Below are 22,743 nucleotides of genomic sequence, written 5' to 3'. Positions count from 1 at the left end.
GTTTTTATTTTGTTTATTTATTAATGCACTTTACCTACGGAAGAGCTATCAAGCAGATGAAATATCCCCAGAGTAAGATATTTAACCTAATGCACTTCCCAGTACGACCACCATCAGGTAACAACTTGGCCATTATGTGTCATTGCATGACACTATTAACATAATACGAGTGTTATTTATTTTTTTAAATAAAGGATAATGGTTATCATGCAAGTGTGTTTAACTGTAATAAGTATAATAACTTATAACATAACCAATTGCAGTGTTGCAGTTCTCAAAACTCATTTGCATATAAAGCACCTGCAGTACCTATAGTGATAATAATATAGAAATAAGACCATACGAAATTACTCATATTTAGAACACGACTATAGGCAAGACTTAGGGCCAGTTGTTTTACAGAATTTTAACAATTCATAAAATATAGAAATTAATTTCAAGTTCTGTGAAAGTTCTATTCAAGTTATGTTATTTATATAAATGTGGTCAAGTTGCTTCACAGAACTGAAATAACAACAGAACTTGAATGGAACTTTCATAGTTGTTGAAAATTAACTTCGAAATTTGATGAATTGTTCATATTCTGTGAAACAACCCGTCCTAAGTGAATTATTTTTATTGATATCTAGGTGTCTAAGGCATTATTGAAATAATTTTGTATTTAATACAAGTTTAGTAGGTACCTACATCAAATATGAAATAACGACTGTAAAGTGCAGAAATACAAGTTTATCTTCTTCATAACTTTCTTGTTAAATCGAAACAACATATTCCTACAGTTTTTTAAACATTTAAACATTATTTTATCGGGTGGTGAGCTCTGGCGTCATGAAATTTGGACAGAATTTTTTAATAAAAATCCTATAACAACGCAACTGTTTTTAATTCGCGAACTACGGATCTTCATAACAATGTATACCTAAAATATTTTTTTTATAATAATTTTTCATCTGTCCATATTATTTATTTACAAATATTGTGTTTATATTGTCCTTCGTGCAAGGAATTTTGTGGTGAGTTCACCTGTACTGTGGAGGAATTTGGTCATTTTTAAAACAATTTTATGAAATGGACAATTTGAAATTCAGTAAATTTTAAGTATATAATATGTTAGTGGGCAGATGTTATCCTGCCACAGAAAGCCTTCAATGTATTGACATTTGTATTGCGCATATGTATAGTGAAAATACCACACTAAAACATCCTTGCATTTTCAGGGAAATGTTTAATCAGCAATGAGTGCGGTATTTTCGCTATTTGCGTAATACATATGTCAATAGATTTGTTCACACCGCCAGCTATTGACAATTTACTCAACTTAAAAAAGAATTACGAGCCTTTTTTCCTATAAAAAAAATAATGTCCGCTCGAGCTGTGTGTAAGGTTGCGCCGTTCTGATGGAATCACATGTTCTCCAAACCCAATTTGTGGAAGCAAGAAGTTGTTGATTTTGGTTCTGTAGTGCTCATTTGTCACAGTAGCAGTGTTACCAACACCGTCCTCGAAAAATCATCTAAATCAAATAAATTAATGTAAAATCAGAATTATCACGGTCGAGGTTTAGGCGTGGCTGTAATTTACAGGCAGTTGGTGGTCTGCAGGCAAATAGCTGATACACTCTTTGCACTTCCTACGGGAAAATCTTCAAGTTTTTCACAAAAAAATCGATACAAAGGCCGCCTATTCATGTTCAATTGCGTTGCCCATCGTCTGGTCGACGTTTGAGGGTCCTCTTGGACATCTGCAGCCACAGCAGCGATACTCTCAAAAGATCGGCTGCTCCGGGGCTGGCCAAGTCTGCTACTGTTCCATATTGAGCCCATCTCCTAGAGGCCAGCAGCAAAATGCAGCAGTGTTTGCCAGTTGGTGCTAAGCGACCAGGGAATCGACGACGCGACGTAATTCACAATGAATCAAAATCATCGACCGATTATTTCTTAAAAACACAATTATTCAATTCCTTGAAGAATATTTTAGCGATCCGTGTATTTTGCATCTGTTTACTTCATCTTACATCTACATCAAAATCGTGATGACATAAGACGCCTATTGCAAAAATGAGAACATCTTTAGACTGTAATGTAATAACTTACGCCCCACCTGGTAGGTACAAATAGCAAAAAATAAATAAACTCAGAATTTTGCTTCAACAATAGTTTTGTGTCCGACCCTAACAGAGAAAGGACAAACTACATAAAGTTCGTGACTGACTATCGTACAATAAAATGCTTTTTAGGAGTAAATTACCAAGAAAGTTAGTACGAGATGTCTTTCATTAAAACCATTTTATTTATTGCGACTTCTTGAAAACTAAAATTCTATTAGACTTTCTTTGATTTATTTCCTTGAGGTTTTATATGCTTACACTTGGTTTTATTAGCTTTTAATTGAATTAGTTATTATATACTTACTATACGCCAATGATATTATTCCAACATTATGAAATGTGTTATTCCATTTGCAATAATTTGTAACAGTTTTGTGCTATTTCACTTCAAGTGCTCTTCACTATAAATAAACTTAAAAATATATATTTTCGTATTCAGTGGAAATATTCTCAAAATTACTCTTACAGTGCTCCTTACATAATATAGCTCAAATAACATGACATTTAAAAAAAAATACAGTATATTAAAAGCAATAAGAGAAAAAATAATCACCAATAACAGTGAAAATTAGTTTGTTGTTTTTAAAGCTCATTTAAATGAGCGAGTCAATTTCACAAAAGAGCGATCATGGAAAAGAGCACGATTTGACCTAGAAAATTCGATTACACTCTTAGTAACATCTAGATTTACTGACCTTAGCTATCCCTGAAGAACACATAATTGTGCTCGAAAGTATTGGCATTTAGTGCTAAAATGCAATGATGTATTTTTTTTACTGTTTTACCCGACAACATATTATCATCTGCCAGTGGTAATATGGAAGACCAAACATTAGCGAATGTTGTGGATGGTTAGCGAGTAGGTACCTTGTTATTCATACACGTATAGTATGTGCCACTTCGAGCCATCCTAATTTCTAGAATCTGATGGTCATACCGAGCACTGGAGATACCTTAAGAAAGTATTTTCATCTCAAGAACGAATGGCAAAAAGAATCTTTTATTCGTAATTGTAATTTTAATTGAAATAGCACATAATATTATTTACATATTTAGTATGGTGAATAGTCGAGTAGGCAGTTATACTTTCCCGATGAAAGATGGGAGCAACGTAAACTAGTATAATATTATAGATAGGGGTGCATACGTTTAAAATGGTGTTAAGCTAATATCTTTTAATTATTAATTTGCCCACAGTAGGTTTCAAATCCTATCATTAAGGGGCCGAATATAGGAGATTACCAATTTCCAAGTCAATTCGAAAAATCACTTAAGGGGACGTAAGACTTTAATAACGGGGGTTTACTCAGCGCTCATATTTTAACTATTTCTAAAGTAAAGTATTGCTAAAACCTCAAAAGTTTCTAGAGGGATCTCTACGGATGTACGTTATTTATATTTAAGATTAAGAAAAACAGGACCTTACTATTCAAATATTTTATGTTGAAAATTTTATTATGAGACATTTTACAACCATATGTGACATGTTTAATTATGAGACATTTTTCAACCATAAAATTAGCGGTAAAAACCAGATTTTATTTTTTAGACGATGAATTAGTAACTTACCGATTGATCTCTCTAGAAACATTTGTGATTTTAGTAATACGTTCATCAGAAATAATTAATCAGCCAGTCCATTACGCCGGGCTCCGCGCCGAATATTGTTTTTAATCGTCAGATTGGGACCACAACTTTTTTTGCTTTCCATCCTCTACAGAAAACAAAAAAATTGTGGCCATGCCCCAATATTTAATGTTTGCACAAACATTTCTTTCAGTGTTTTTGGTAATGTTGTTGCTGGAGATAAGCCTTGACGTTTTTTTTTACATTAACATTGACGCATTCAACTTCAGATACTATAATAATAATTATTGTCAATTCATCGTGCAAAAAGTGAATTCAGACATAAAAAATTAAAACGACAAATACGAAAACAGCGTTTTACACACAAATAATATATTACGAATTTGATACAGTTTACACCCGCAAGCGTTTGACCGAGTACAGTCACCGCCACTAGACCGCCTGGCAACAGCTGCGGGCTGTCTCGGAAAACCTCGGGAATTGATTGGTCGCTTTTACCCGATGGTTGAGGAAGAGAAGGGGCTAAGTCTAAGGGCTATCAGATCCAACAGTATATAAACTCAGGGCAGAGTAAGCAAGTCAACATTCTCACTTGTGACAAGTCAGAGCAGTATCAACCAATCCAAAATGTTCAAGCTGGTGAGTGACTAATAGTCAAATACCTACTACAGTTATTAATACATTTTAAAGTTTTTTACAAAACATATTTTTTTTGTATTGTGCTCATTAATTATGTTTTGCGACTACCAATCACTTTCAATATTTTCTCATCGGTAAACAAAGGTTTAAGGTTAAAAAAAATTATTCTACTAATTTTCCACAAAAATGTTTCTATCGATATTAAAATCATGATAATTTATTCATACGTAGACTGGGCATTGTAACTAATAAATGTTGCTGATATTTTCGATTTACCGTTTGACACATTCAAAACCAAATTAGTTCAGCAATTTCTAGTTAATGTAAATAACAAGTATTCACAATTTATATATTTTTTTATTACTCTTATTTCGGTTTTTCAGTAAATATATTTCAGTTCCATGATAACTCATCAAAATAAAAATTCAAAACACATTTATAAAATTATATAAAGTCATTAAAAGCAATGAAAAAAACTAACATGTTAACTTTCCTACGTAAGGTATTTAACCAAGTTTTTTTATTCCTTTTCAAAGGTGTGTTTAATTGTCATTATGATGTCACGAAAAATATCAAGGGTTTTTTAAAGTGTGATAATAACTTAACAAGTATATTGTATTTTATGCTTAAATTTTCAAATCTTTTATTTGTTTTATACTGTAGTTTTTTTTTATTTATTTTATAATGTGTGTATGTATAAGTAATATTTAATTATATATTTTCTTACATAGCCATACATGTATTACGTTACCATTTTATGTGACATTATAAAAAAAATAACAGTTTTTTTTTATTTACATCATTTTTTATGCCACTCGGGTTTCACTTCAAAAGACCGATCCAAGATAATTCTGTACTTACTTATAACATAGTTTTTTTTAAAATTGTAAGTAAATAAGAGTTAATCAGTTTTGTCTACAGCTTTAGCTACGCTTTTAATCTCTTTGCAGATATGCTTACTTCTTTTGGTACTAAAATCCCATTTGGCACGGTTATACAATACTTTCTTACGATTTCTAAGCACGTTTTGTGAGTTTCTTCTTCCATTTCGAAATAATGTATTTTGTAATCTTTGTATTCAATTATTCTTACCTCGTTATGTTATTTATGAGCCTCATTATGTCGGATCTTATAGAAATAAATGGTCGACTTGAATCAGTATCCTGTTCTGAAAGGACGTGGGTTTTTTTACCCGATCATATTTAACTCGATACATTATGAGCAGATCGTCGTCTCCGCCCTGCTGGCCGTAGCTGCCGCCAAGCCTGGACTCCTCGCATCTCCCTATGGTGCCGCCGCCTTTGCCCCTGCCGCCTATGCCTCCCCGCTGGCTTACCATGCTCCTGCCGCCTATGCTGCTCCTCTGGCTTACCATGCCCCCGTGGCCTACAGCGCACCCATCGTCAAGGCTGCCGTGCCAGTAGCCACCTCTTACGCTAACACATACAAAGTAAGTCCTTGTTCTTCAGAGATTTTTTGGTAGAGGTCAACATGTCCATTCGCTTAGGGTCTAAACTAAGTACCCACTAGAAACGAAGAACCAATAAAAAATGATTTATTCTTGATAAAGCCTTTTGGTGATCAGTCATGGAAGTATGCCTCACTCAAAAATATCTTTAGATTTGCTGATTGATGGTGGATCTTACTTACCCTCTTAAGATCGATAGATTTGGGAGGCGTGTACGCGTTTGGCAAAACACCTCCGACGTACGAGTAGGTCACCCCAAGTGGTTCGCTACGTTTGGTGAATTAGCAGGGGTTCTGGGATTCCCGTCGTCTTCCGTTCCTCAGATTCCCCTCACAACATACCCCATTTGGGATTTTAAACCATTGGCTGTTGGGACTTTTGTGCGGTACTCACAAAAAATTCTTTAGCCCATCTAATTTAATTGTTTTTCCCTTCCATGTGAGAGAATATTTATAATCCTGTGGTTATCCATTTATTCGTCCTACTTTTTCCATGGTCCCGTTTGAAATTGGCCATTGTATCTTGATACATACAAAATTTTAAGTTGTATTGTTGCTATGCTTGTCACAGTGTGTATTGACTTGGCTTTTTCAAATATATTTTCATAAAATAATTTGCGTAAATACGATTTACGTTATACATAATAAATACTCACACGAACTCACTAGTCAACATTCAAAGTTCCAATAATTCAAAACTTATGTTAAACACATATTATAATAAAAAATTTACATAGTTACAGCCAATGTACTAAATTTTAACTTCCCTACTTTAAATTCAAATCTGAATACTGCTAAATAATATCCTCCTAAAATATTCAGTTTGTTCAACTCAAATTCAATATAAAATATAATACTACTCGAAGTTTTAAAAAAAGTGAAAAACGGTTTTTTCTTTCTTTTTCACAATGATTATATTAACCCGTGAAAAATCACAGAATATTGTAATTTTGTAGGATTTTTAAAGTATTTGCCTTGGGATCATTGCCTTTCAACAGAAATTCATCGATCGAATGAACATCGTAAGTAAACTTGAAAAATTGCGACAATAATTGGTCAAAAATTTAATGATGATTTCAAATTTAGAAATACTAAATGATTGTGCCACCTACTTTACCGCTGGTTTCAGTAATATCAGTTCCAATAATGAAAATCAACGCAAATATCAGTTCTAGAGGTTATTGAACCGGAGTTTTACAGAGACACACAACCGAAATTATTCCACAAAATTTTAAAAGTTTTTTCGTTTGTAATGTCAATTTATTAAACGATTAATCTAAAGAGTATCACTTTCTCAGGTTCGGTTAAGGTTTCACGGGTTCAAGAGATCACGTTTTCGTACCCTCGTACCCTCCATCAATCTAGGCTTTGACGCCAAATAATCGCACACGATGAACTTCAAATTTTTAACGACTAAACTTGTCGGGTTTCAAGGGTGCGTTGACAGTTCGTAAAATCGTTAATTTTAAATTCGAAACATCATTTTTTAAAGTTAGTGTTCGCAAGTGATAGTTTTGATAAATCTTTATATTTTAGTAGCGAAGTCCTGTTTGAACTCAACCGATTGACATTTCGTCCGTCTGTGTAAATATGTGTTCCGTTTCAAGATGATGTCCATTTTAATGTTTTTTTAAAGATTAATTTTTCAAATATAAATTACTTTTAATATGAAGGACTTTCCTTAATTTTTTTAAATATTATGGTACCTATCTACTTGAAGTGAATTTGAAAAAAGAATTGTTATTGAAATAATAATAATTCTTCAGACAAATCGCATAATTCTTTATTTGAAATTAAAAAAATGTTACATAATATATATTGATCATAATTAAGTACGTAGGTATTAAAGTACCTAGTTACAGATCATAGGTTTTTAGGGGAATTTTTTATAATTCATCGTAACCTACCGTCATTGATTACACAGATAGTGAATACGCTCCACATTAAAACTTCCAAAACATTAGAAAATTGCAAGTAAACACAACATAAAGTGTCGTAGTAGTTAAATCACTTCATCTTCGAAATATTCAATCAGTTAGATTTTTAAATTATCCTGTGTGCTGTGCAGTGCTGTGTTTTAAAAATATTAAAATAACAATTTTCAACTGGTAAACATACCAAACGCGCAGGCGCATTATCAGTCCGTCATTACTATCGCCATTGGTCGAAAGTGTCGTCACTTTTGAATAGTGCTAAACAGTTTGCGGGAAACAGGCGTTTGTGTATAAACTAATTACGAATAAAGTTAACATATTTTTAACTCTTTTTAAATAAATTTTAATATGGATTTAAACGAGAACTCTCTTAACTATATGACCAAGGCCAAGGATCTACTCTGTTCGCTGATAAAAATTATTAATGACCCCGGCAACAAATTTACGAAGGAGCAAATGGGTAAAATTACCCCGATAACAACGGATCTGTTAGGAACCACAGGATTGATGGCTGTTCGTATGGGAATGTTGGAAGGAGAATTGTCAACATTAAAAAGTGTAACGGATACTCAGTCTATTGTTACTAACCCGACAAATACTTCATCTTCAATAAATGATTTGCTCGCAGAGGCCGAGGAAAGAAAAACCCGGTCAAAGAACATTATTTTATTTAATGTTCCCGAAAGTATTTCAGAATCAACAACAACAATTATTAAAATGGACAGCGATAAAGTAGTTTCAGCGATTAGTGATATAAATAATGAATTAATACCGAGTGTGGTTAAGTCGTACAGACTTGGTGTAAAAAAGTCCAACAAAATTAGACCGATTAAGGTCGAATTCAATGACTCTGTCTCGGCTCGTGAGGTTTTGACCAGGAACGCAAAACTGAAAAACGGTATAAAGGCCAGTAACGACCAAACACCATTGCAGAGGACTCAACTTCTAGATTTACGCCAACAACTCGAGACGAGGAAGAACAACGGTGAAACCAATATAACTATCAAATATGTGAACTCTGTACCTAAAATTATTGAATGTGCGCCAAAAAACTGAAACAACAAAAAATAAAATGCTACTACCAAAATGTGAGAGGGATCCGCACTAAACTTCCCATGTTGCTGACTTCGGCGGCAACTATCAGCAGTGATATCTTCATTTTAACCGAAACATGGCTCGACTCAGGAATCAATTCTGCCGAATTAGGCTTCCCTAATTTCAACATCTACCGTATGGATAGGAATTCTAAAACAAGTGCCAAAACGAGAGGAGGTGGTGTAGCCATTGCTATCTCAAAAAATCTCAGTTCTTCAAAAATATCCACAAAAAACACATCCGTCGAGCAACTATTTGTCAATGTGAACACTTCTAGAGGTAAAATAATAGTGGGATGTGCATACTTACCTCCGAATTCTGATGTCCAAAGCTACAGCAATCACTGCGACGAGGTTGAATCAATTTGTGCTAAATATCCTAATACTAAACTACTTCTAGTTGGTGATTACAATCTGCCACATTATGATTGGTGTAATATGAATTCTGTCAATTCTTGTTCTAATGTTAATATTCGTGTTATTAGAGATATGGCACTGTTCTTAGGTCTAACACAGTGTAATAATGTTCATAATATAGGAGGTCGTACGTTGGATTTGGCACTGTCAAATGTGTCTGACATCTGTGTTGTGAGAAGTACCGAAATTCTATTACCTGTCGATGTTTACCATCCACCACTAGAAATATGCATGTCTAATCTTAAACCAATTCCTATCGTAAAAAAGGTAGTAGAAACTCGAAATTTCAAAAAAGCTGACTATGTTAAAATTTCAAATTTCCTTAAACAGATTGACTGGTCATTCTTTGATAGCGACGATGATATTAATGTACACCTTAAAAAATTTTACTTCATCGTTAATTCTGCAATTGAACAATTTGTTCCTTTAACGACTTACAGAGAAACTCTATACCCAAAATGGTTCTCAAAAGACCTGATAGACTTAATTTACCTTAAAAAATTATCTCATAAGAGATTCAAACAAAGTCGCCTGGCCATCGATTATACTGCGTTTCAAAAATTGAGGGCAGAGTGCAATAAGCTCTCCGCAAAATGTTACAAAAATCACATTAGTGATGTCGAAGGCTCTATCATGGACGACTCAAATTTCTTTTGGAAATATGTTAAATCCCAAAAAGAAAATGGTACTTACATACCTAGTAGTGTGTCATTCGATTCTAAATTATCCCAAAATCTTCAGGAAACTGTTAATCTTTTTGCTGATTTTTTTAGCGGCGTTTACATTAATGCAAGTGAAGACAGCAATATTTCGTGCTTTGATTTGGTTGAAACTCTTGATATATCTGTCTGTAATGTAACCATAGACGATATTATATCTAAGCTGAAGAGTCTTGATTCCCGAAAATCCGCAGGACCTGATAATGTTCCGCCCAGGTTTTTAGTAAATTGTATGCATACATTGTCATATCCTATTCATAAGTTATTTACAAAGTCACTCTCATCAGGTGTATTCCCGGACCTTTGGAAGTTTAGTCTTTTAACGCCCATTTTCAAAAAAGGTAATAAGAGCGAAGTAACAAATTATAGGCCAATATGTATAATGTCTACTTTACCCAAACTTTTTGAAAGCCTAGTACTAGATAAGTTGTTATCCCGAATCAATCGAACCATCTCTCCCCTTCAACATGGATTCATTAAAGGTAGATCTACTCTTACCAATTTGATATTGTACACGAATGATATTGTTAATGCCCTTAATGCATCACATCAAACTGATTCCATATATACTGACTTCAGTAAGGCATTTGATAAAGTAAACCACAAAATATTATTACGTAAACTAAAATTGTTGGGAATAAGAGGGAGTATGTTGGAATGGTTTAAGAGTTATCTATTAGGAAGGTACTTAGCAGTCAAGATAGATTCGTTTACTTCTTATACATTTGCTGCCTCGAGCGGAGTACCACAGGGATCTCACTTGGGCCCAATATTATTTTGTTTGTTTATCAATGATATTGTTAATATTTTTACTAATGTTAAAGTCCTGTTATTTGCCGACGATCTGAAGATATACAGAATAATCAAAGACGATGACGATCGCGCAATTTTGCAGTTGAACCTTAATAAACTATGTGCGTGGTGTTCTGTCAATGATTTGCAACTAAATTTAGGTAAATGCCAGATTATCAGTTTTTACAAAGGCAAAAATCCACTTAATTTTTCCTATTTTATGAATGGTGCTAATCTTCTTCGTGTATCACAGATTCGTGATCTTGGTGTTATATTCCACGAGAGTCTACAGTTTAACGAACACATCGATGAAATAACAAGCGATGCGATGAGAATACTAGGTTTTATTTTGAGAATGGGAGCAAATTTTAAAAGTATGTCAACATTAAAACATCTGTATTGCTCGTTAGTACGAAGCAAATTAGAATACAATTCCACCGTATGGTCACCGTACTACAAGGTCCATTCTCAATCATTAGAAAAGGTACAAAATAAATTCCTTCGGTACATTAATTTTAAAATGAAAATTCCAATCGAATTTATAAATTACAATAACTTGCTTGCTGAAACTAAACTTCTTAAATTATCTGATAGAAGAGTGTTAATTGATTTGCTATTTTTATTCAAAATTATTAAATCTTTAATTGACAGCCCTAATTTGTTGGAACTTATTTGCATTAATGTTCCTGCTAGGCAAACTCGCAGTAAAGATACTTTTAAATTTTACAAGAACCTCAACACTAATTATTCTATTTTTTCACCAATTCCTAGAATTCACAACCTTGCGAATAAATACTGTGAACTTATAGATATATTTGGTTTTGACAATTTTGTGAGCTTTAAAAGGCAACTTATTTCGATTCTATCGGCTAATAATTAACTTTTATAGCTTTAATACTTTTATAGCTTTAATAATTTTATTACATCTTCTCCCATTCGAAACCTTTCAAGTAAATTATATCCATATTTGTTTGTTTTTTATTTGCTCTACTATACACTTATAATTGTATGCATATACCTACTAACTACTTTTTATACATAACACTATGTTCCATCTCAGATCTTATTATTTCTTATTCATGTCGATATTGCTAAATTCTATTAGTTTTTGCTTTTTACAGGTGCAACTCTTATTTTGTTATTTTTTTTTAAATCTCTGTTATAATGTTCTTTACCTCACGAGTAAGTTACACTCTAATTTATATTGGTTTATCGATTTGTTAAACACACAATTAATACTGGGTTTAAACACACCCACTTACTTACTTTTTATGTTGAACTTTCTTTTACTTACTATTTCATGCTTGGGTATATTTTATATTGAATCCATCTTATTAGTGTTTTGCTAATTTGCACAAAATTTTATTATATGTGTTGCTTTCTTACAATTAACTCCATTTATCTTCTTATGTTCAATTATTGTAATCAATGTAAATGTATATTTTCATGTAAAAGCCCATTAGGGCGTAAATAAAATAATAAATAAATAAATAAATAAATAATCAAACCAAAATTTACGCTGAAAACATTTGATTTTCGAACATTGAAAAATTAGAAACACGTGTTTTTGGACACGAGGTCTACTGTTCACAGACCTAATTACTGGTCATCTATATTTTAAATAGGTTTTTTTCTATATCAACATGCATTTTTTTAAATTTTTGTTTTACCATAACAATTTCTTTTACCCTTATGTTTAATTATTGCTCTTTGAAATATTATTTTGTTATTCTTACGTAAATCGTGTACTAGTAAGACTAAGTAGTAGTATGGTAGTCCCTAGTACGGTAGTTGAGAAAAACACCAAAATTGTAATCATTTAAAATATATAAAATAAAAAGACAAGATTAGTTCTTAACGCACGGCATGTAAAAAGTTATACTGGATTCTAAAAATTATAGATCAATTGTACAATGTTTAATTTTTTTCTTTATATTTTCCGTCTATTTCAGTCTGCTGTAAATAAAAAGTTTAATTAAAACTTCTTTTACACAGTGGTCCACCCTTTTTTCCCCTATAGGTCTACTCATTCGACTCCCTGTCGAGAGGTTAAGGCCATTCGTACATGGAGATACTTGCAATTGATTCGACTTCGATTCGTGCGCGAAACGTACGCGTCTCTCGGAGTACCCGTCATACTATTTTGCTAGTGTTTGTACAAGACGCTACGCATCTACTTTAGTATCAACTACCTACTCGTTTGACAGAAATGACGTCCGAACATGATTTGAATGTAAAGATTTGTTCTGGAGGTGGGAAAATATCCATGTTTGTATAACTATAAATTTATTGGAAAATGTAAGAAAGGATTTAGCGGAAAAAGCGTTGAATGAGAAAAGAAAATCACATACTTCTTTGGCGGCGACAAAATCAATCAATCAATCAAAACGGCGATGATCATGTCATATATACTATATCAAGTTATATATAGTCTAGTGTATCTTTCGTGTCGCTCGGTGTAAGAAAACCAGCATTAAATAGTAAAATTCGGTAGGCTACCAGATGTTTTTTTTAGCTTCGGCATTATTCAGTCGCAAATAAATAACAAGCTTCAAAAATATAATGCAACTATGCTTTCTTTAGTTTAATATTTTTGAAATAAAGCATACAGAAAACGACGGCTCTCTTCGTGTAGGTAGGTAATTTCCAAGAGTTCTTTTTCGATCAATCATTGGTTTTGTACCAGATATCGCATAGATTGTTATTTTTAAATATAACAATTTTTTTCTCAAAAACAATAAATGTGACAAATTTACTCCTTATAACCTCAAAAACGCTTGTAACCCCAGGTGCTTTAATGATGTTTTTAATTTTATTTTTGAATAAACCTATAATATATACTAGATCAGCCAATGTGATTTGACATACCCACTTTACGCTTTCATTTTCCAGGCTATTTGGGTTTTGTTACGTATATAGTGCACACTTCTAGGTCAGTAAAAGAACGATCCGACTCATAAAAATCTTAATCTTCGCTATTTAGCTCTGGAGTCGTTAATAAATATACGTTATTCGGACGCAACTTGCATTCGCAAGTCGATGTGATGGTTATTTACGTTTTATCAGTATCTGCACACGCTAACGAATTGTTTTGTTGCAGGTCGCTTCCGCCCCTGTAGCCTACGCAGCCCCCGCCTACCACGCGCCCGTCCTGGCCGCCCCCGCTTATCACGCCCCCCTGGCCTACTCAGCTGGACTGGCCGGAGCTTACCTTCACTAAGCTACAACATCACTACCAGCACTTAACAAAGAAAGAACCAAAATCACCGTTACACCAAAATCACGATGTTTTCAGAATTATCCGTTACAAATCAAATTATAATTTATTTCCAAAATTTCGATATTTTATGAGCTGAATCGATTCCAATTGTTTCAACTTCCTTGACAAAATATTTAAAGCATATAATACATTAATTTGTTCCTATTTATTTGTATTCTATCATGTATTTTATTTATTATTATTATTACGAAGAGTGTATTAAACTGTAATCGTATTTATGTAATAAATAATATTATCAGCAAAATATTAATATATTTTAAATAATATTTTTCCTGAATCCCTTACTTATTTTTGTCCTCGCTTGAATAAATGTTGCTACGAAAAAACGTAACGTCCGAACATTTATTTAGTTACTTTCAACTAAAATAATTATTATTTTATAAAATTCTTAAAATTCGTCACCGAATAAAAGATATCAAATTTTGTTGAATAATTAGCATAGCTGTTTCATCAAAAATATAATTTTAATTATTTGTTCAGAGCACGGATATTCTGTGTTCTTCATAAATTTGTTCAATTTACTAGAATAAGAAATCATGCCAGTTGTGTAAACAAAATCATACAAGTGGATAAACATTACCCAATGTGCAAAATGCTCACAAACAAAACACTGTGTATAATGACCAGATGTTAATTAAATAATACAGCTAAAAGATTCCGGATAAAATACGTGTCAAAATATACAAGAAATTCCAGTACATATTGAGATCTCTATTGCAGCGGTACCTTACAAATTAATTTAACTCATTTATACTGTAGTGAAAAGTTCCTCGAAATGAAGTCATTAATTGTCACATTGGTGTTTTTAATCATCTACATTTCACATGTGAGTTCCTGTTTTTTTATTAAAAATATATACAAATACAACGTAGTCACCAAATCTATGTACAGGAAAATGTAGGTAACTAAATCTTTTGATAGGTACGCAATCTTTTTATCTACTCCTCTTACCAACAGTGATTAAAATTAACTTTGAAAGACTTTTTTATCCTCATTTAGATTACTCTATTATGAACATAAAATAGAGTTCAATGATATCTATTTCGTTAACAAGTTCATTCCTCTAACGACATCAGCATAGTGAAAAATAAAAGAGGCAATTTTGATTTGGAGAAATATTCCCTTAGGTTCAACGCACTCGCAAAAATAAAAATTATCATATGGGGAACTATTTGACGATTTAAGTATGACACAATTATACTAGAGAAAATAATCATTTTAATGTGTGTTTGAATTAGAACTGACTTGCAGCCCCAAGTAATAGTCCAATTATTAGAATGACGTCGTTTCATAATATTCAAAAATTTAATGATAGAACGTCCAGCGTCCTGCCAGCAGGACTTTACGTACTACCGGTAGGACGTAAGTTTTTTGTTTATATGCGGCTTTGTAGGCCTGCTAGCAGGATGCCGTTAACTGCATTGCATAGTGCGTCTCTTTCTGATTCAGCGAGTTTTTGAATCGTATTTCTGCGATCAGTCTGGCCAAAATGGCGGCGAGTATAAGACGTGGGGTCCGCGTTCGCGTCAAAGCCACGTATTTCGACGAAAATGATGGCCTAAACACATGGAGTCGCAAACATTTTGGTGATAATTACGACATTAGTTATTGTTGGGGCACTGTAAAAAAGTTAGAAAACAATTATGCAAGGGTATATTGGGAAATTGACAAAAAAATATCAACCGTGCCCGTTGGAGTTCTAATTGCTGAAACCGAAAATGACAATTTAGTGGAAGCAAATACAAATGAAGAACATTGTAAGTACAAACTTTCTTATTTTATTCATAGGCTTACGTTTATAGTAAGCCTAGTATATTCCCATAGAAAAAATAGTACTTGGAGGTTGCTTGTTCGTTTCCATTATTTACGTGATTGACAATTTTTTTTTGACAGGCACAACATAAATTAACTTTGCTAAGTTTGACTTGTATGGGTATGTATGCGTATGTATTTGCGTGTCTGTGTGTGTGGGCGCGTGCTTGCCTGTGTGTCTGTGCCTGGGTGTGTGTGTATTAAAAATATTTTTATTATTTTTTAACTGATAAACTTTATTAATGTTTATAAGACAAGGTTTTTATGCATATCACAAAGGATTACAAATTATTATAAGCAATAATTATTAGCCAGAAACACCCATACAAATTGAAAAAATCTTCCGAGAAGATATAATAACTGCCGACGACGAAAAATAATAATATTTGACAATTCTAAGTATTCACCAATAAAATGTAGACATAATTTGTCGCGACGCTATCTAGTGGGGAATTTAGCAAGTAAAATTGCCTTCCCTACTATAATAAAGTATGTTGTTCTTAGGTGAAATAATAAAATAAGCAATAGTTGTTGAACGAAATATTTCTAATACATATTGAATAATTTGACGGGACAGGAGATAGGCCGGCGTAGCTCAATGGATCGATCACCTGACCGGAAATCAGGAGGGTGTGAGTACCGTCGCGACGCGTCGGCGGTTATTATTTCTTCTCGGAAGATTTTTTCAATTTGTATGGGTGTTTCTGGCTAATAATTATTGCTTATATTTATTTGGAAAATAATTTTAAGTTTAAATATATTGAGTACCTACACCCCTTTGCGTCTGTTGATCACTAATAATGGATTTTTTTTCAGCATCGTCTGAATCGGGTTCTTCTTCTTCGAGCGAAGATGACGAGACAAGTATTTCAGTACATCCGAATTCAAGTACAAGCAACGTAAATTCTGCTCGAAATACAACAGTTGCAAAGGGTGTTACCTGGACTTTTCATGAAGCAATACGTGTCGATCAACGACAACAAGGCTATTTCAAAGCTACCTTGCTAGTACCATTGGGGCCCGCACGAAGTATCAAGGATGCATTTTTCATGATATTTCCGAGAGAGAAGCTTAGTTACATAGTCCATTGCACCAACTATTCGTTTCCAGCAAGACAAAAACTGTTGAACGAGAAGGAATTATTAACTGTTTTTGGCATATTATATGCTATGACTCTTCAAGAACTTCCAGATCGACGATCCTATTGGAATACCACCTCTGATGGAATATATCCCCCTGCAAATTTTGGACAAAGATTTGGTATGAGCCGCCAAAGATTTGAGATCATTCTCATGGCATTGCGCTTCACACAATCCTCAGACCTTGATTTTTCTGATAAATGGCGTAACACTAGAACATTAGTAACGATGGTGAATGATAAACTAAAAGATACCATCCATCCTGGGTCAAAAATAACTGTAGATGAATCCATGTTCGCCTGGTATGGAAGGGGTGCGTACTTCAAAAACGGAATGCCAGCAGTTATGAAGATTAAAAGAAAACCAAAAGGAGTCGGTTGTGAAGTAAAAACAGCGTGTGATAGTGACACAAACATTATGATCAGAATGGAAATTAATGAGGGCAAAGAAGCAATGAGTACGAAGAAATGGCAAAGAGAATTTGGCGCAGGAACTGCAACTACTTTGAGATTGACAGAGCCATGGTATGGTTCTGGCAGAGTTATAGTTGGTGACTCTTGGTTTGCTTCAGTCAAAACAGCTGTGGAGTTATTCAAAGTTGGATTGTATTTTATTGGACTGGTAAAGACAGCACATAGTTTCTATCCTGTGTCTGAGATGGCAGCTCAGTGTCCTACGCATAAGGGGGCATCTGTTGTGAGTACAGCAGAAAAAGACTCTGTGCAGCTCACTGCCTGTGCCTGGAGAGACAAAAAGATTCATACATTTGTAGCCACTTGCGAAACGACACTGCCTGGCCTGCCATCACGCAAAAGAAGGTGGGACGATGAAGGAAATTTATTTTACCGAGAAGTCGATCGGCCTAAATTAGTCCAGCAATATTTTGACGGGGCTGCGGCTATCGATATTCACAATCACATTAGGCAGGATGGATTGGCATTGGAGAAAGCTTGGGGCACACAAAAATGGGAACATAGAATATATGCCTCAGTTCTGGGCATTATAGAAACGAATGCGTATTTGGTTTTTAATAATTTCTTTCGCTCCGAACATGATCAGGTGTCTCACAGGTGGTTTACTACCAACCTGGTATTAGCTCTAACTATTAATGACGATGATAACCTACAAGAGAATGAGCCGCCACCACACGAGAACATCGCTCACAGCGGAGAACACATTCTTGAGGCCCTGTCAAAATCAGATGACAGAAAGAGAGTTCAACGCAAATGTATAGTTTGCTCCAGAGTCAACAAAAAACAGCAGAAGGCGAGCTTTTTTTGCAAGACATGTGGTCCGCGATGTGTTTTATGCTCTCCACAGACAGGAAGAAACTGCTTCACCTACCATATCGCGAATGGAATTCCAGCATAATCCTTTTTTTAATTTTCTCAAAGTAAATACAATTTTCACTTACGTTTTTTTTTCTTCATTTTCTTGTTTATTTTCTACCCTGTTATATTAATAAGCGCCCATGTCTTATTTTATTATACCTTTTTTTAATTTTCTCAAAATAAATACAATTTTCACTTTCGTTTTTTTTTTCATTTTCTTGTTTATTTTCTACCCTGTTATGTTAATAAGCGCCCATATCTAATTTTATTAAATAAAATACAGAAAGTTTGTCACCTCTGCCTATTTTTAACATGCATAAAAGTCGAGTACTGCTAGAAGGACAGCCTCTTATATTCATACAAAAACCGCAAAAAATTGCGTACTGCTGGCAGGACGCACACTCGTCGAATTGTCCTTCCGGAAGCTCCTTCCGGCAGGACAAGGGTTTGGACGTTCTATCATTAAAGATTCTTACTTACAAATGCAGAAGTTTATCATAAAAATCTACTTATATACTTAACCATAATGTAAAGCCGGAAACCTGTGGTTTAAAAACTGAGTGAAAACTAAACGGTGGGTTCCTACCAAAGATATTAGAAGAACGAGATATGCTATGTTGGCCGCCGGACCGTAGGCGGAGTACTACCTAATTAGGGTACTTTGAATACTATCGGGACGTGTACGCACAGAAATCTGTTCTATGTATTAGTGCGGATACCTTAGCGTAAGCGAAGGTGTGCAGTAGTATTGGTGAACAAAACCGGCGACACTGGCCAAAACAATTCCGCACAGTATGAACGGCTCATAGCACATCTCGTTCTTCTAATATCTTTGGTTCCTACCATAGCATTCCGTGATGCCTCATGCGGTTTTTTTTTTTTAACATTATTTCTGGCTTTCACCCTTCAAGGGTGTTCTTAGCCATCATTTAAAATTATTGAGAAATGAAAGGTGAATTTAAATATTAATTTTATTTAAATGGGCAAATTTCAAAATTATAATGAAAATTGGAGTCGAGTTCAGACTTAGAAGAGATGAGATGTTGAATGGAGGGGAGGCAATTTTAGATAAGGCTTGATAGAAGAGAGGATATTTGTTTAGAGAGGGACAACCAAAAAATATGTGATCTAAAGTTCCCACTTCTAGACCACAGAATGTACAATCTGGGGAATCAACAACGTGAATTTTAAAAAGATGGGAAGGAACGGAACAATGTCCGATCCTCATTCGAATGAGTGAAGAAATTTCTTTTTTGGAAAAATGAGGGAATTGCTGAAACCACGGTTTTGATGGAATAGTTCTTTGTATTGAGGCATAGCAGGCTCTCTTGGATTGACTAGCAATGTGCCAATACTCTGCCCAAACATTGCGGGATCTATCTTTGATGATGGAAAAAATGTCAGATAGGGGAATGTGGTTTACGAGGGTAACAACAGGGTTGGACGCTCCTTGTTTTGCCAAGGCATCCGCAATATCATTACTCATGATACCAACATGTCCAGGAATCCAAATCAGAGTTACAGTTTTACCAGAGCTTTGAATGGAGGCTATCATCTCTCGAATAAGGCATACAAAGTGATCATCAGGATGAAGAAGAGGACTGGATTTAAGTTTTTGGAGGGAACTGAGAGAGTCAGAGAGAACGAGGGAATGTTCGAAATTATTTTTGATTATATATTTGAGAGATTCTATTATTGCAATGCACTCGGCTGAAAATATTGAAAATTGATTTGAAATTGAATGAAATATTCTGTCATTAGAATTATTGTGGTAAACGTTAATACCTATACCACAGTTAGGAGAGTCGGGAGATTTGGATCCATCAGTAAATAAAAGAGAAAAGTTGGGCCATTTAGATGAAATAATGTCATTGAAAATATTATTGACAGTTCGGGCCGGGAGATTGGAATGACTTTTAAGGATTCCGATCCCTTCAAATATTGTTGGGGATAGGGTGACGTGACTATATTTTAATTTGTATAAGGGAAGTAGATCATTTTGGATGATGTGAAGCTCTGAGAGAGACTTAAAATTTTTACAGATGTCAGGAAGAGGTTTAGTTGAAGCTCTGATTGTAGATGAATGGGTTGAGTCAATGAACAACGAGACGCTGGGGATAACCTGATAACATTTAGAATTTAAACATTTAAGAACAAATTTGTCAGCAAATAGTTGACGCCTTAAATAAAGAGGAGGATCAGAACATTCTACTTGAAGGGAATTGATGGGTGACGATTGCATCGCTCCAGTTATAATTCGCAAAGATTTAGATTGAATTTTGTCTAATTTATCAAGTACATTTTTTGAGGCAGTACTAAAAAGTGGGCAGGCATAGTCAAGATGGCTTCGAATAAGTGCGTTGTAAAGCAACTTAATGCAAGTAGGGTGAGCTCCCCACCAAACGCCAGATAAGGATATGATGATATTTAAATTTTTTTCGCATTTAGTAACTAAATTATTAATATGGGAAGACCATTTAAGTTTCCTATCAAATGTTACTCCCAAAAATTTTACTTCAGAAGCGTTGGGGATTTTTAAATAAAATTTGAACGGGGGGATTTTTATGGCGGTTTGAGAAGGTGACACACTGAGTCTTTTGGATTGAAAGTTCAAAACCATTTAAGGTGAGCCATGTGCAAAGGGCATTCATGGCTTCGTTAAGATATTTGACGGCGAGAGGGATGATTTTGGATGATAAGAAGAAAGCTATGTCATCTGCGAACTCAATAACTTTTACTTGTGGGGGAATAGTGACATGCATATCATATGTGTATATATTATACAGTAAGGGGGACAATACATCGCCTTGTGGTAAACCCTTCCATACAGACCTACTTTGAGGAGAAATATCTGGAAGTTCAATGAAATTTTTTCTATCTAGAAATAGATTAATAATAGATTGGACAAACATGGGGGGAAGGCCAAGGCCTAGAAGTTTTTTTTTCAGGATTGGGATGGAAACATTGTCAAAAGCGCCTTCTATATCTATAAAGACGGCAAGACAAACTTCCTGTTTAGAAATTGATAAATTAATATCAGTGCTGATGATGGCAAGGTTATCTTGAGTGGATTTTTTTTTCCTAAATCCAAATTGAGATGGAGAGAGAAGCTGTTTACTCTCGACAAAAAATTCTAATCGGTTTTTAATTAATTTTTCATAAAGTTTACTGAGGGTGGATGAAAGAGCGATCGGCCTGTAGTTGGATCCAGAATTTGGTGATTTGTTTGTTTTTAAAATAGGGATGATTATTTGACAACTCCAGTCATCAGGCATTATACCAGTCTGGAAGATTTTGTTTTAGATGCTTAAGAAGTGGTTTAGAACATTATCATTACTATTTTTGATTATGCTGTAAGGTATACCATCTCTGCCTGGAGATGAGTCCTTGACTATTGATAAACAATTTTTTAGCTCAATTAAGGTGAATGGAGAGTCTAGCCAATGATTAGACATAGGAGTATTATAGATAGGCGTTATTTCATCTAAGTTAGGTACAGAAGGGGGGGCAATTTTGTCCAAGAATTCATCTATCCATTTAGAATGAGACGCTCGAGGAGATGGTGAACTGAAGGAGGATCGAAATTTTCGGATCATAGACCAAACTTCCGAAATTGGAGTGTTCGGAGATACTGAACTGCAGAAGTTGTACCACCCAGATCTTTTTTTTGACCTCAATACCCTTTTGGCATTGGATTCAGCGTTTTTGTATATAAGATAGTTCTCCATAGTCATATTGTAACGATAGGAAAGAGATTTAGCTTTCCGAATTCTTACTACTTTGGAACATTCCTCATCCCACCAGGGAGTTGGAGGGAGTTTTTTTAAAAGAGATTTAGTTTTAGGGGGAGGATTTGATTTATTTATTGCAGTTATGAGCATTGATTTGAAGTTATTATAGTCATCTTTGACGGAAAATATATTGGTGTCGGGTAAATTTAGTAGGAACTTGTCCATATGAGAGTTAAATTCATCCCATTTGGTGTGTTTCGTTTTAATCTTTGTCGAAATATGAGACTTGTCCGATTGGAAAGAAGTTTGATAAGTAATGGTGATCGGGAAATGATCACTGGAGCAAGGGTCGGGGGACACCACCCAAGAGGAGAGAGAACCCAGACTAGAAGAACATATCGAGAGATCCACTGCACTGGGGTTTGTGCTGGGGCGAGAGATCCTAGTAGGAGATCCGTCATTCAAAAGGAAAAGGTTGGATTGATCTAGGAAATCCATCACACTTCGACCATCTCGGTCGGAGAAAGCAGAACCCCAGACGGGGGAATGGGCATTAAAATCGCCTAATATAAAGAAAAGAGGGCTTAGTTGATGTATCGAACGCATTACGCAATGCTACCCAAAGGCCGCAAAGCAGATGTCTGACCATGTGAGGATAAGAAAGCTGTATTTACCCGGCCGGCGAGTACTGAGC

General features: G+C 34.5%; 2 protein-coding genes across 2 annotated transcripts in view; both read left to right on the top strand.

The window, feature by feature from the left end:
* The first annotated feature begins 4,236 nt into the window (after nucleotides 1-4,236).
* LOC149422550 (uncharacterized) lies at nucleotides 4,237-14,094 on the top strand. The gene is made up of 3 exons (XM_089633855.1): nucleotides 4,237-4,333; nucleotides 5,559-5,783; nucleotides 13,857-14,094. The coding sequence occupies exons 1-3, from the start codon at nucleotides 4,322-4,324 to the stop codon at nucleotides 13,974-13,976; spliced, it is 357 nt and encodes a 118-aa protein (XP_089489981.1). The 5' UTR covers nucleotides 4,237-4,321; the 3' UTR covers nucleotides 13,977-14,094.
* Nucleotides 14,095-14,712: 618 nt separating this feature from the next.
* The window catches only part of LOC149422547 (uncharacterized), a 60,606-nt gene continuing 52,575 nt past the window's right edge, over nucleotides 14,713-22,743 (top strand). Inside the window, exon 1 of the mRNA XM_089633357.1 lies at nucleotides 14,713-14,862. Within this exon, the coding sequence (XP_089489483.1) occupies nucleotides 14,812-14,862 (51 nt within the window). The 5' untranslated portion in view covers nucleotides 14,713-14,811. The remainder of the gene's footprint in view (nucleotides 14,863-22,743) is intronic.

Source organism: Hesperophylax consimilis, chromosome 7, assembly GCF_061612785.1.
Source record: "Hesperophylax consimilis isolate HC1 chromosome 7, BYU_Hcon_1.0, whole genome shotgun sequence".
In the NCBI taxonomy this organism is placed as follows: domain Eukaryota; kingdom Metazoa; phylum Arthropoda; class Insecta; order Trichoptera; family Limnephilidae; genus Hesperophylax; species Hesperophylax consimilis.
Note: the sequence above shows the minus strand (reverse complement) of the source record. Positions and strands in the feature narration are given on the sequence as shown.

Excerpts from the sequence above, each read along its gene's own strand:
- LOC149422550 (XM_089633855.1), top strand. Across the intron at positions 5,784-13,856 it reads CTTACGCTAACACATACAAA|GTCGCTTCCGCCCCTGTAGC; the intron begins GTAAGTCCTTGT and ends GTTTTGTTGCAG.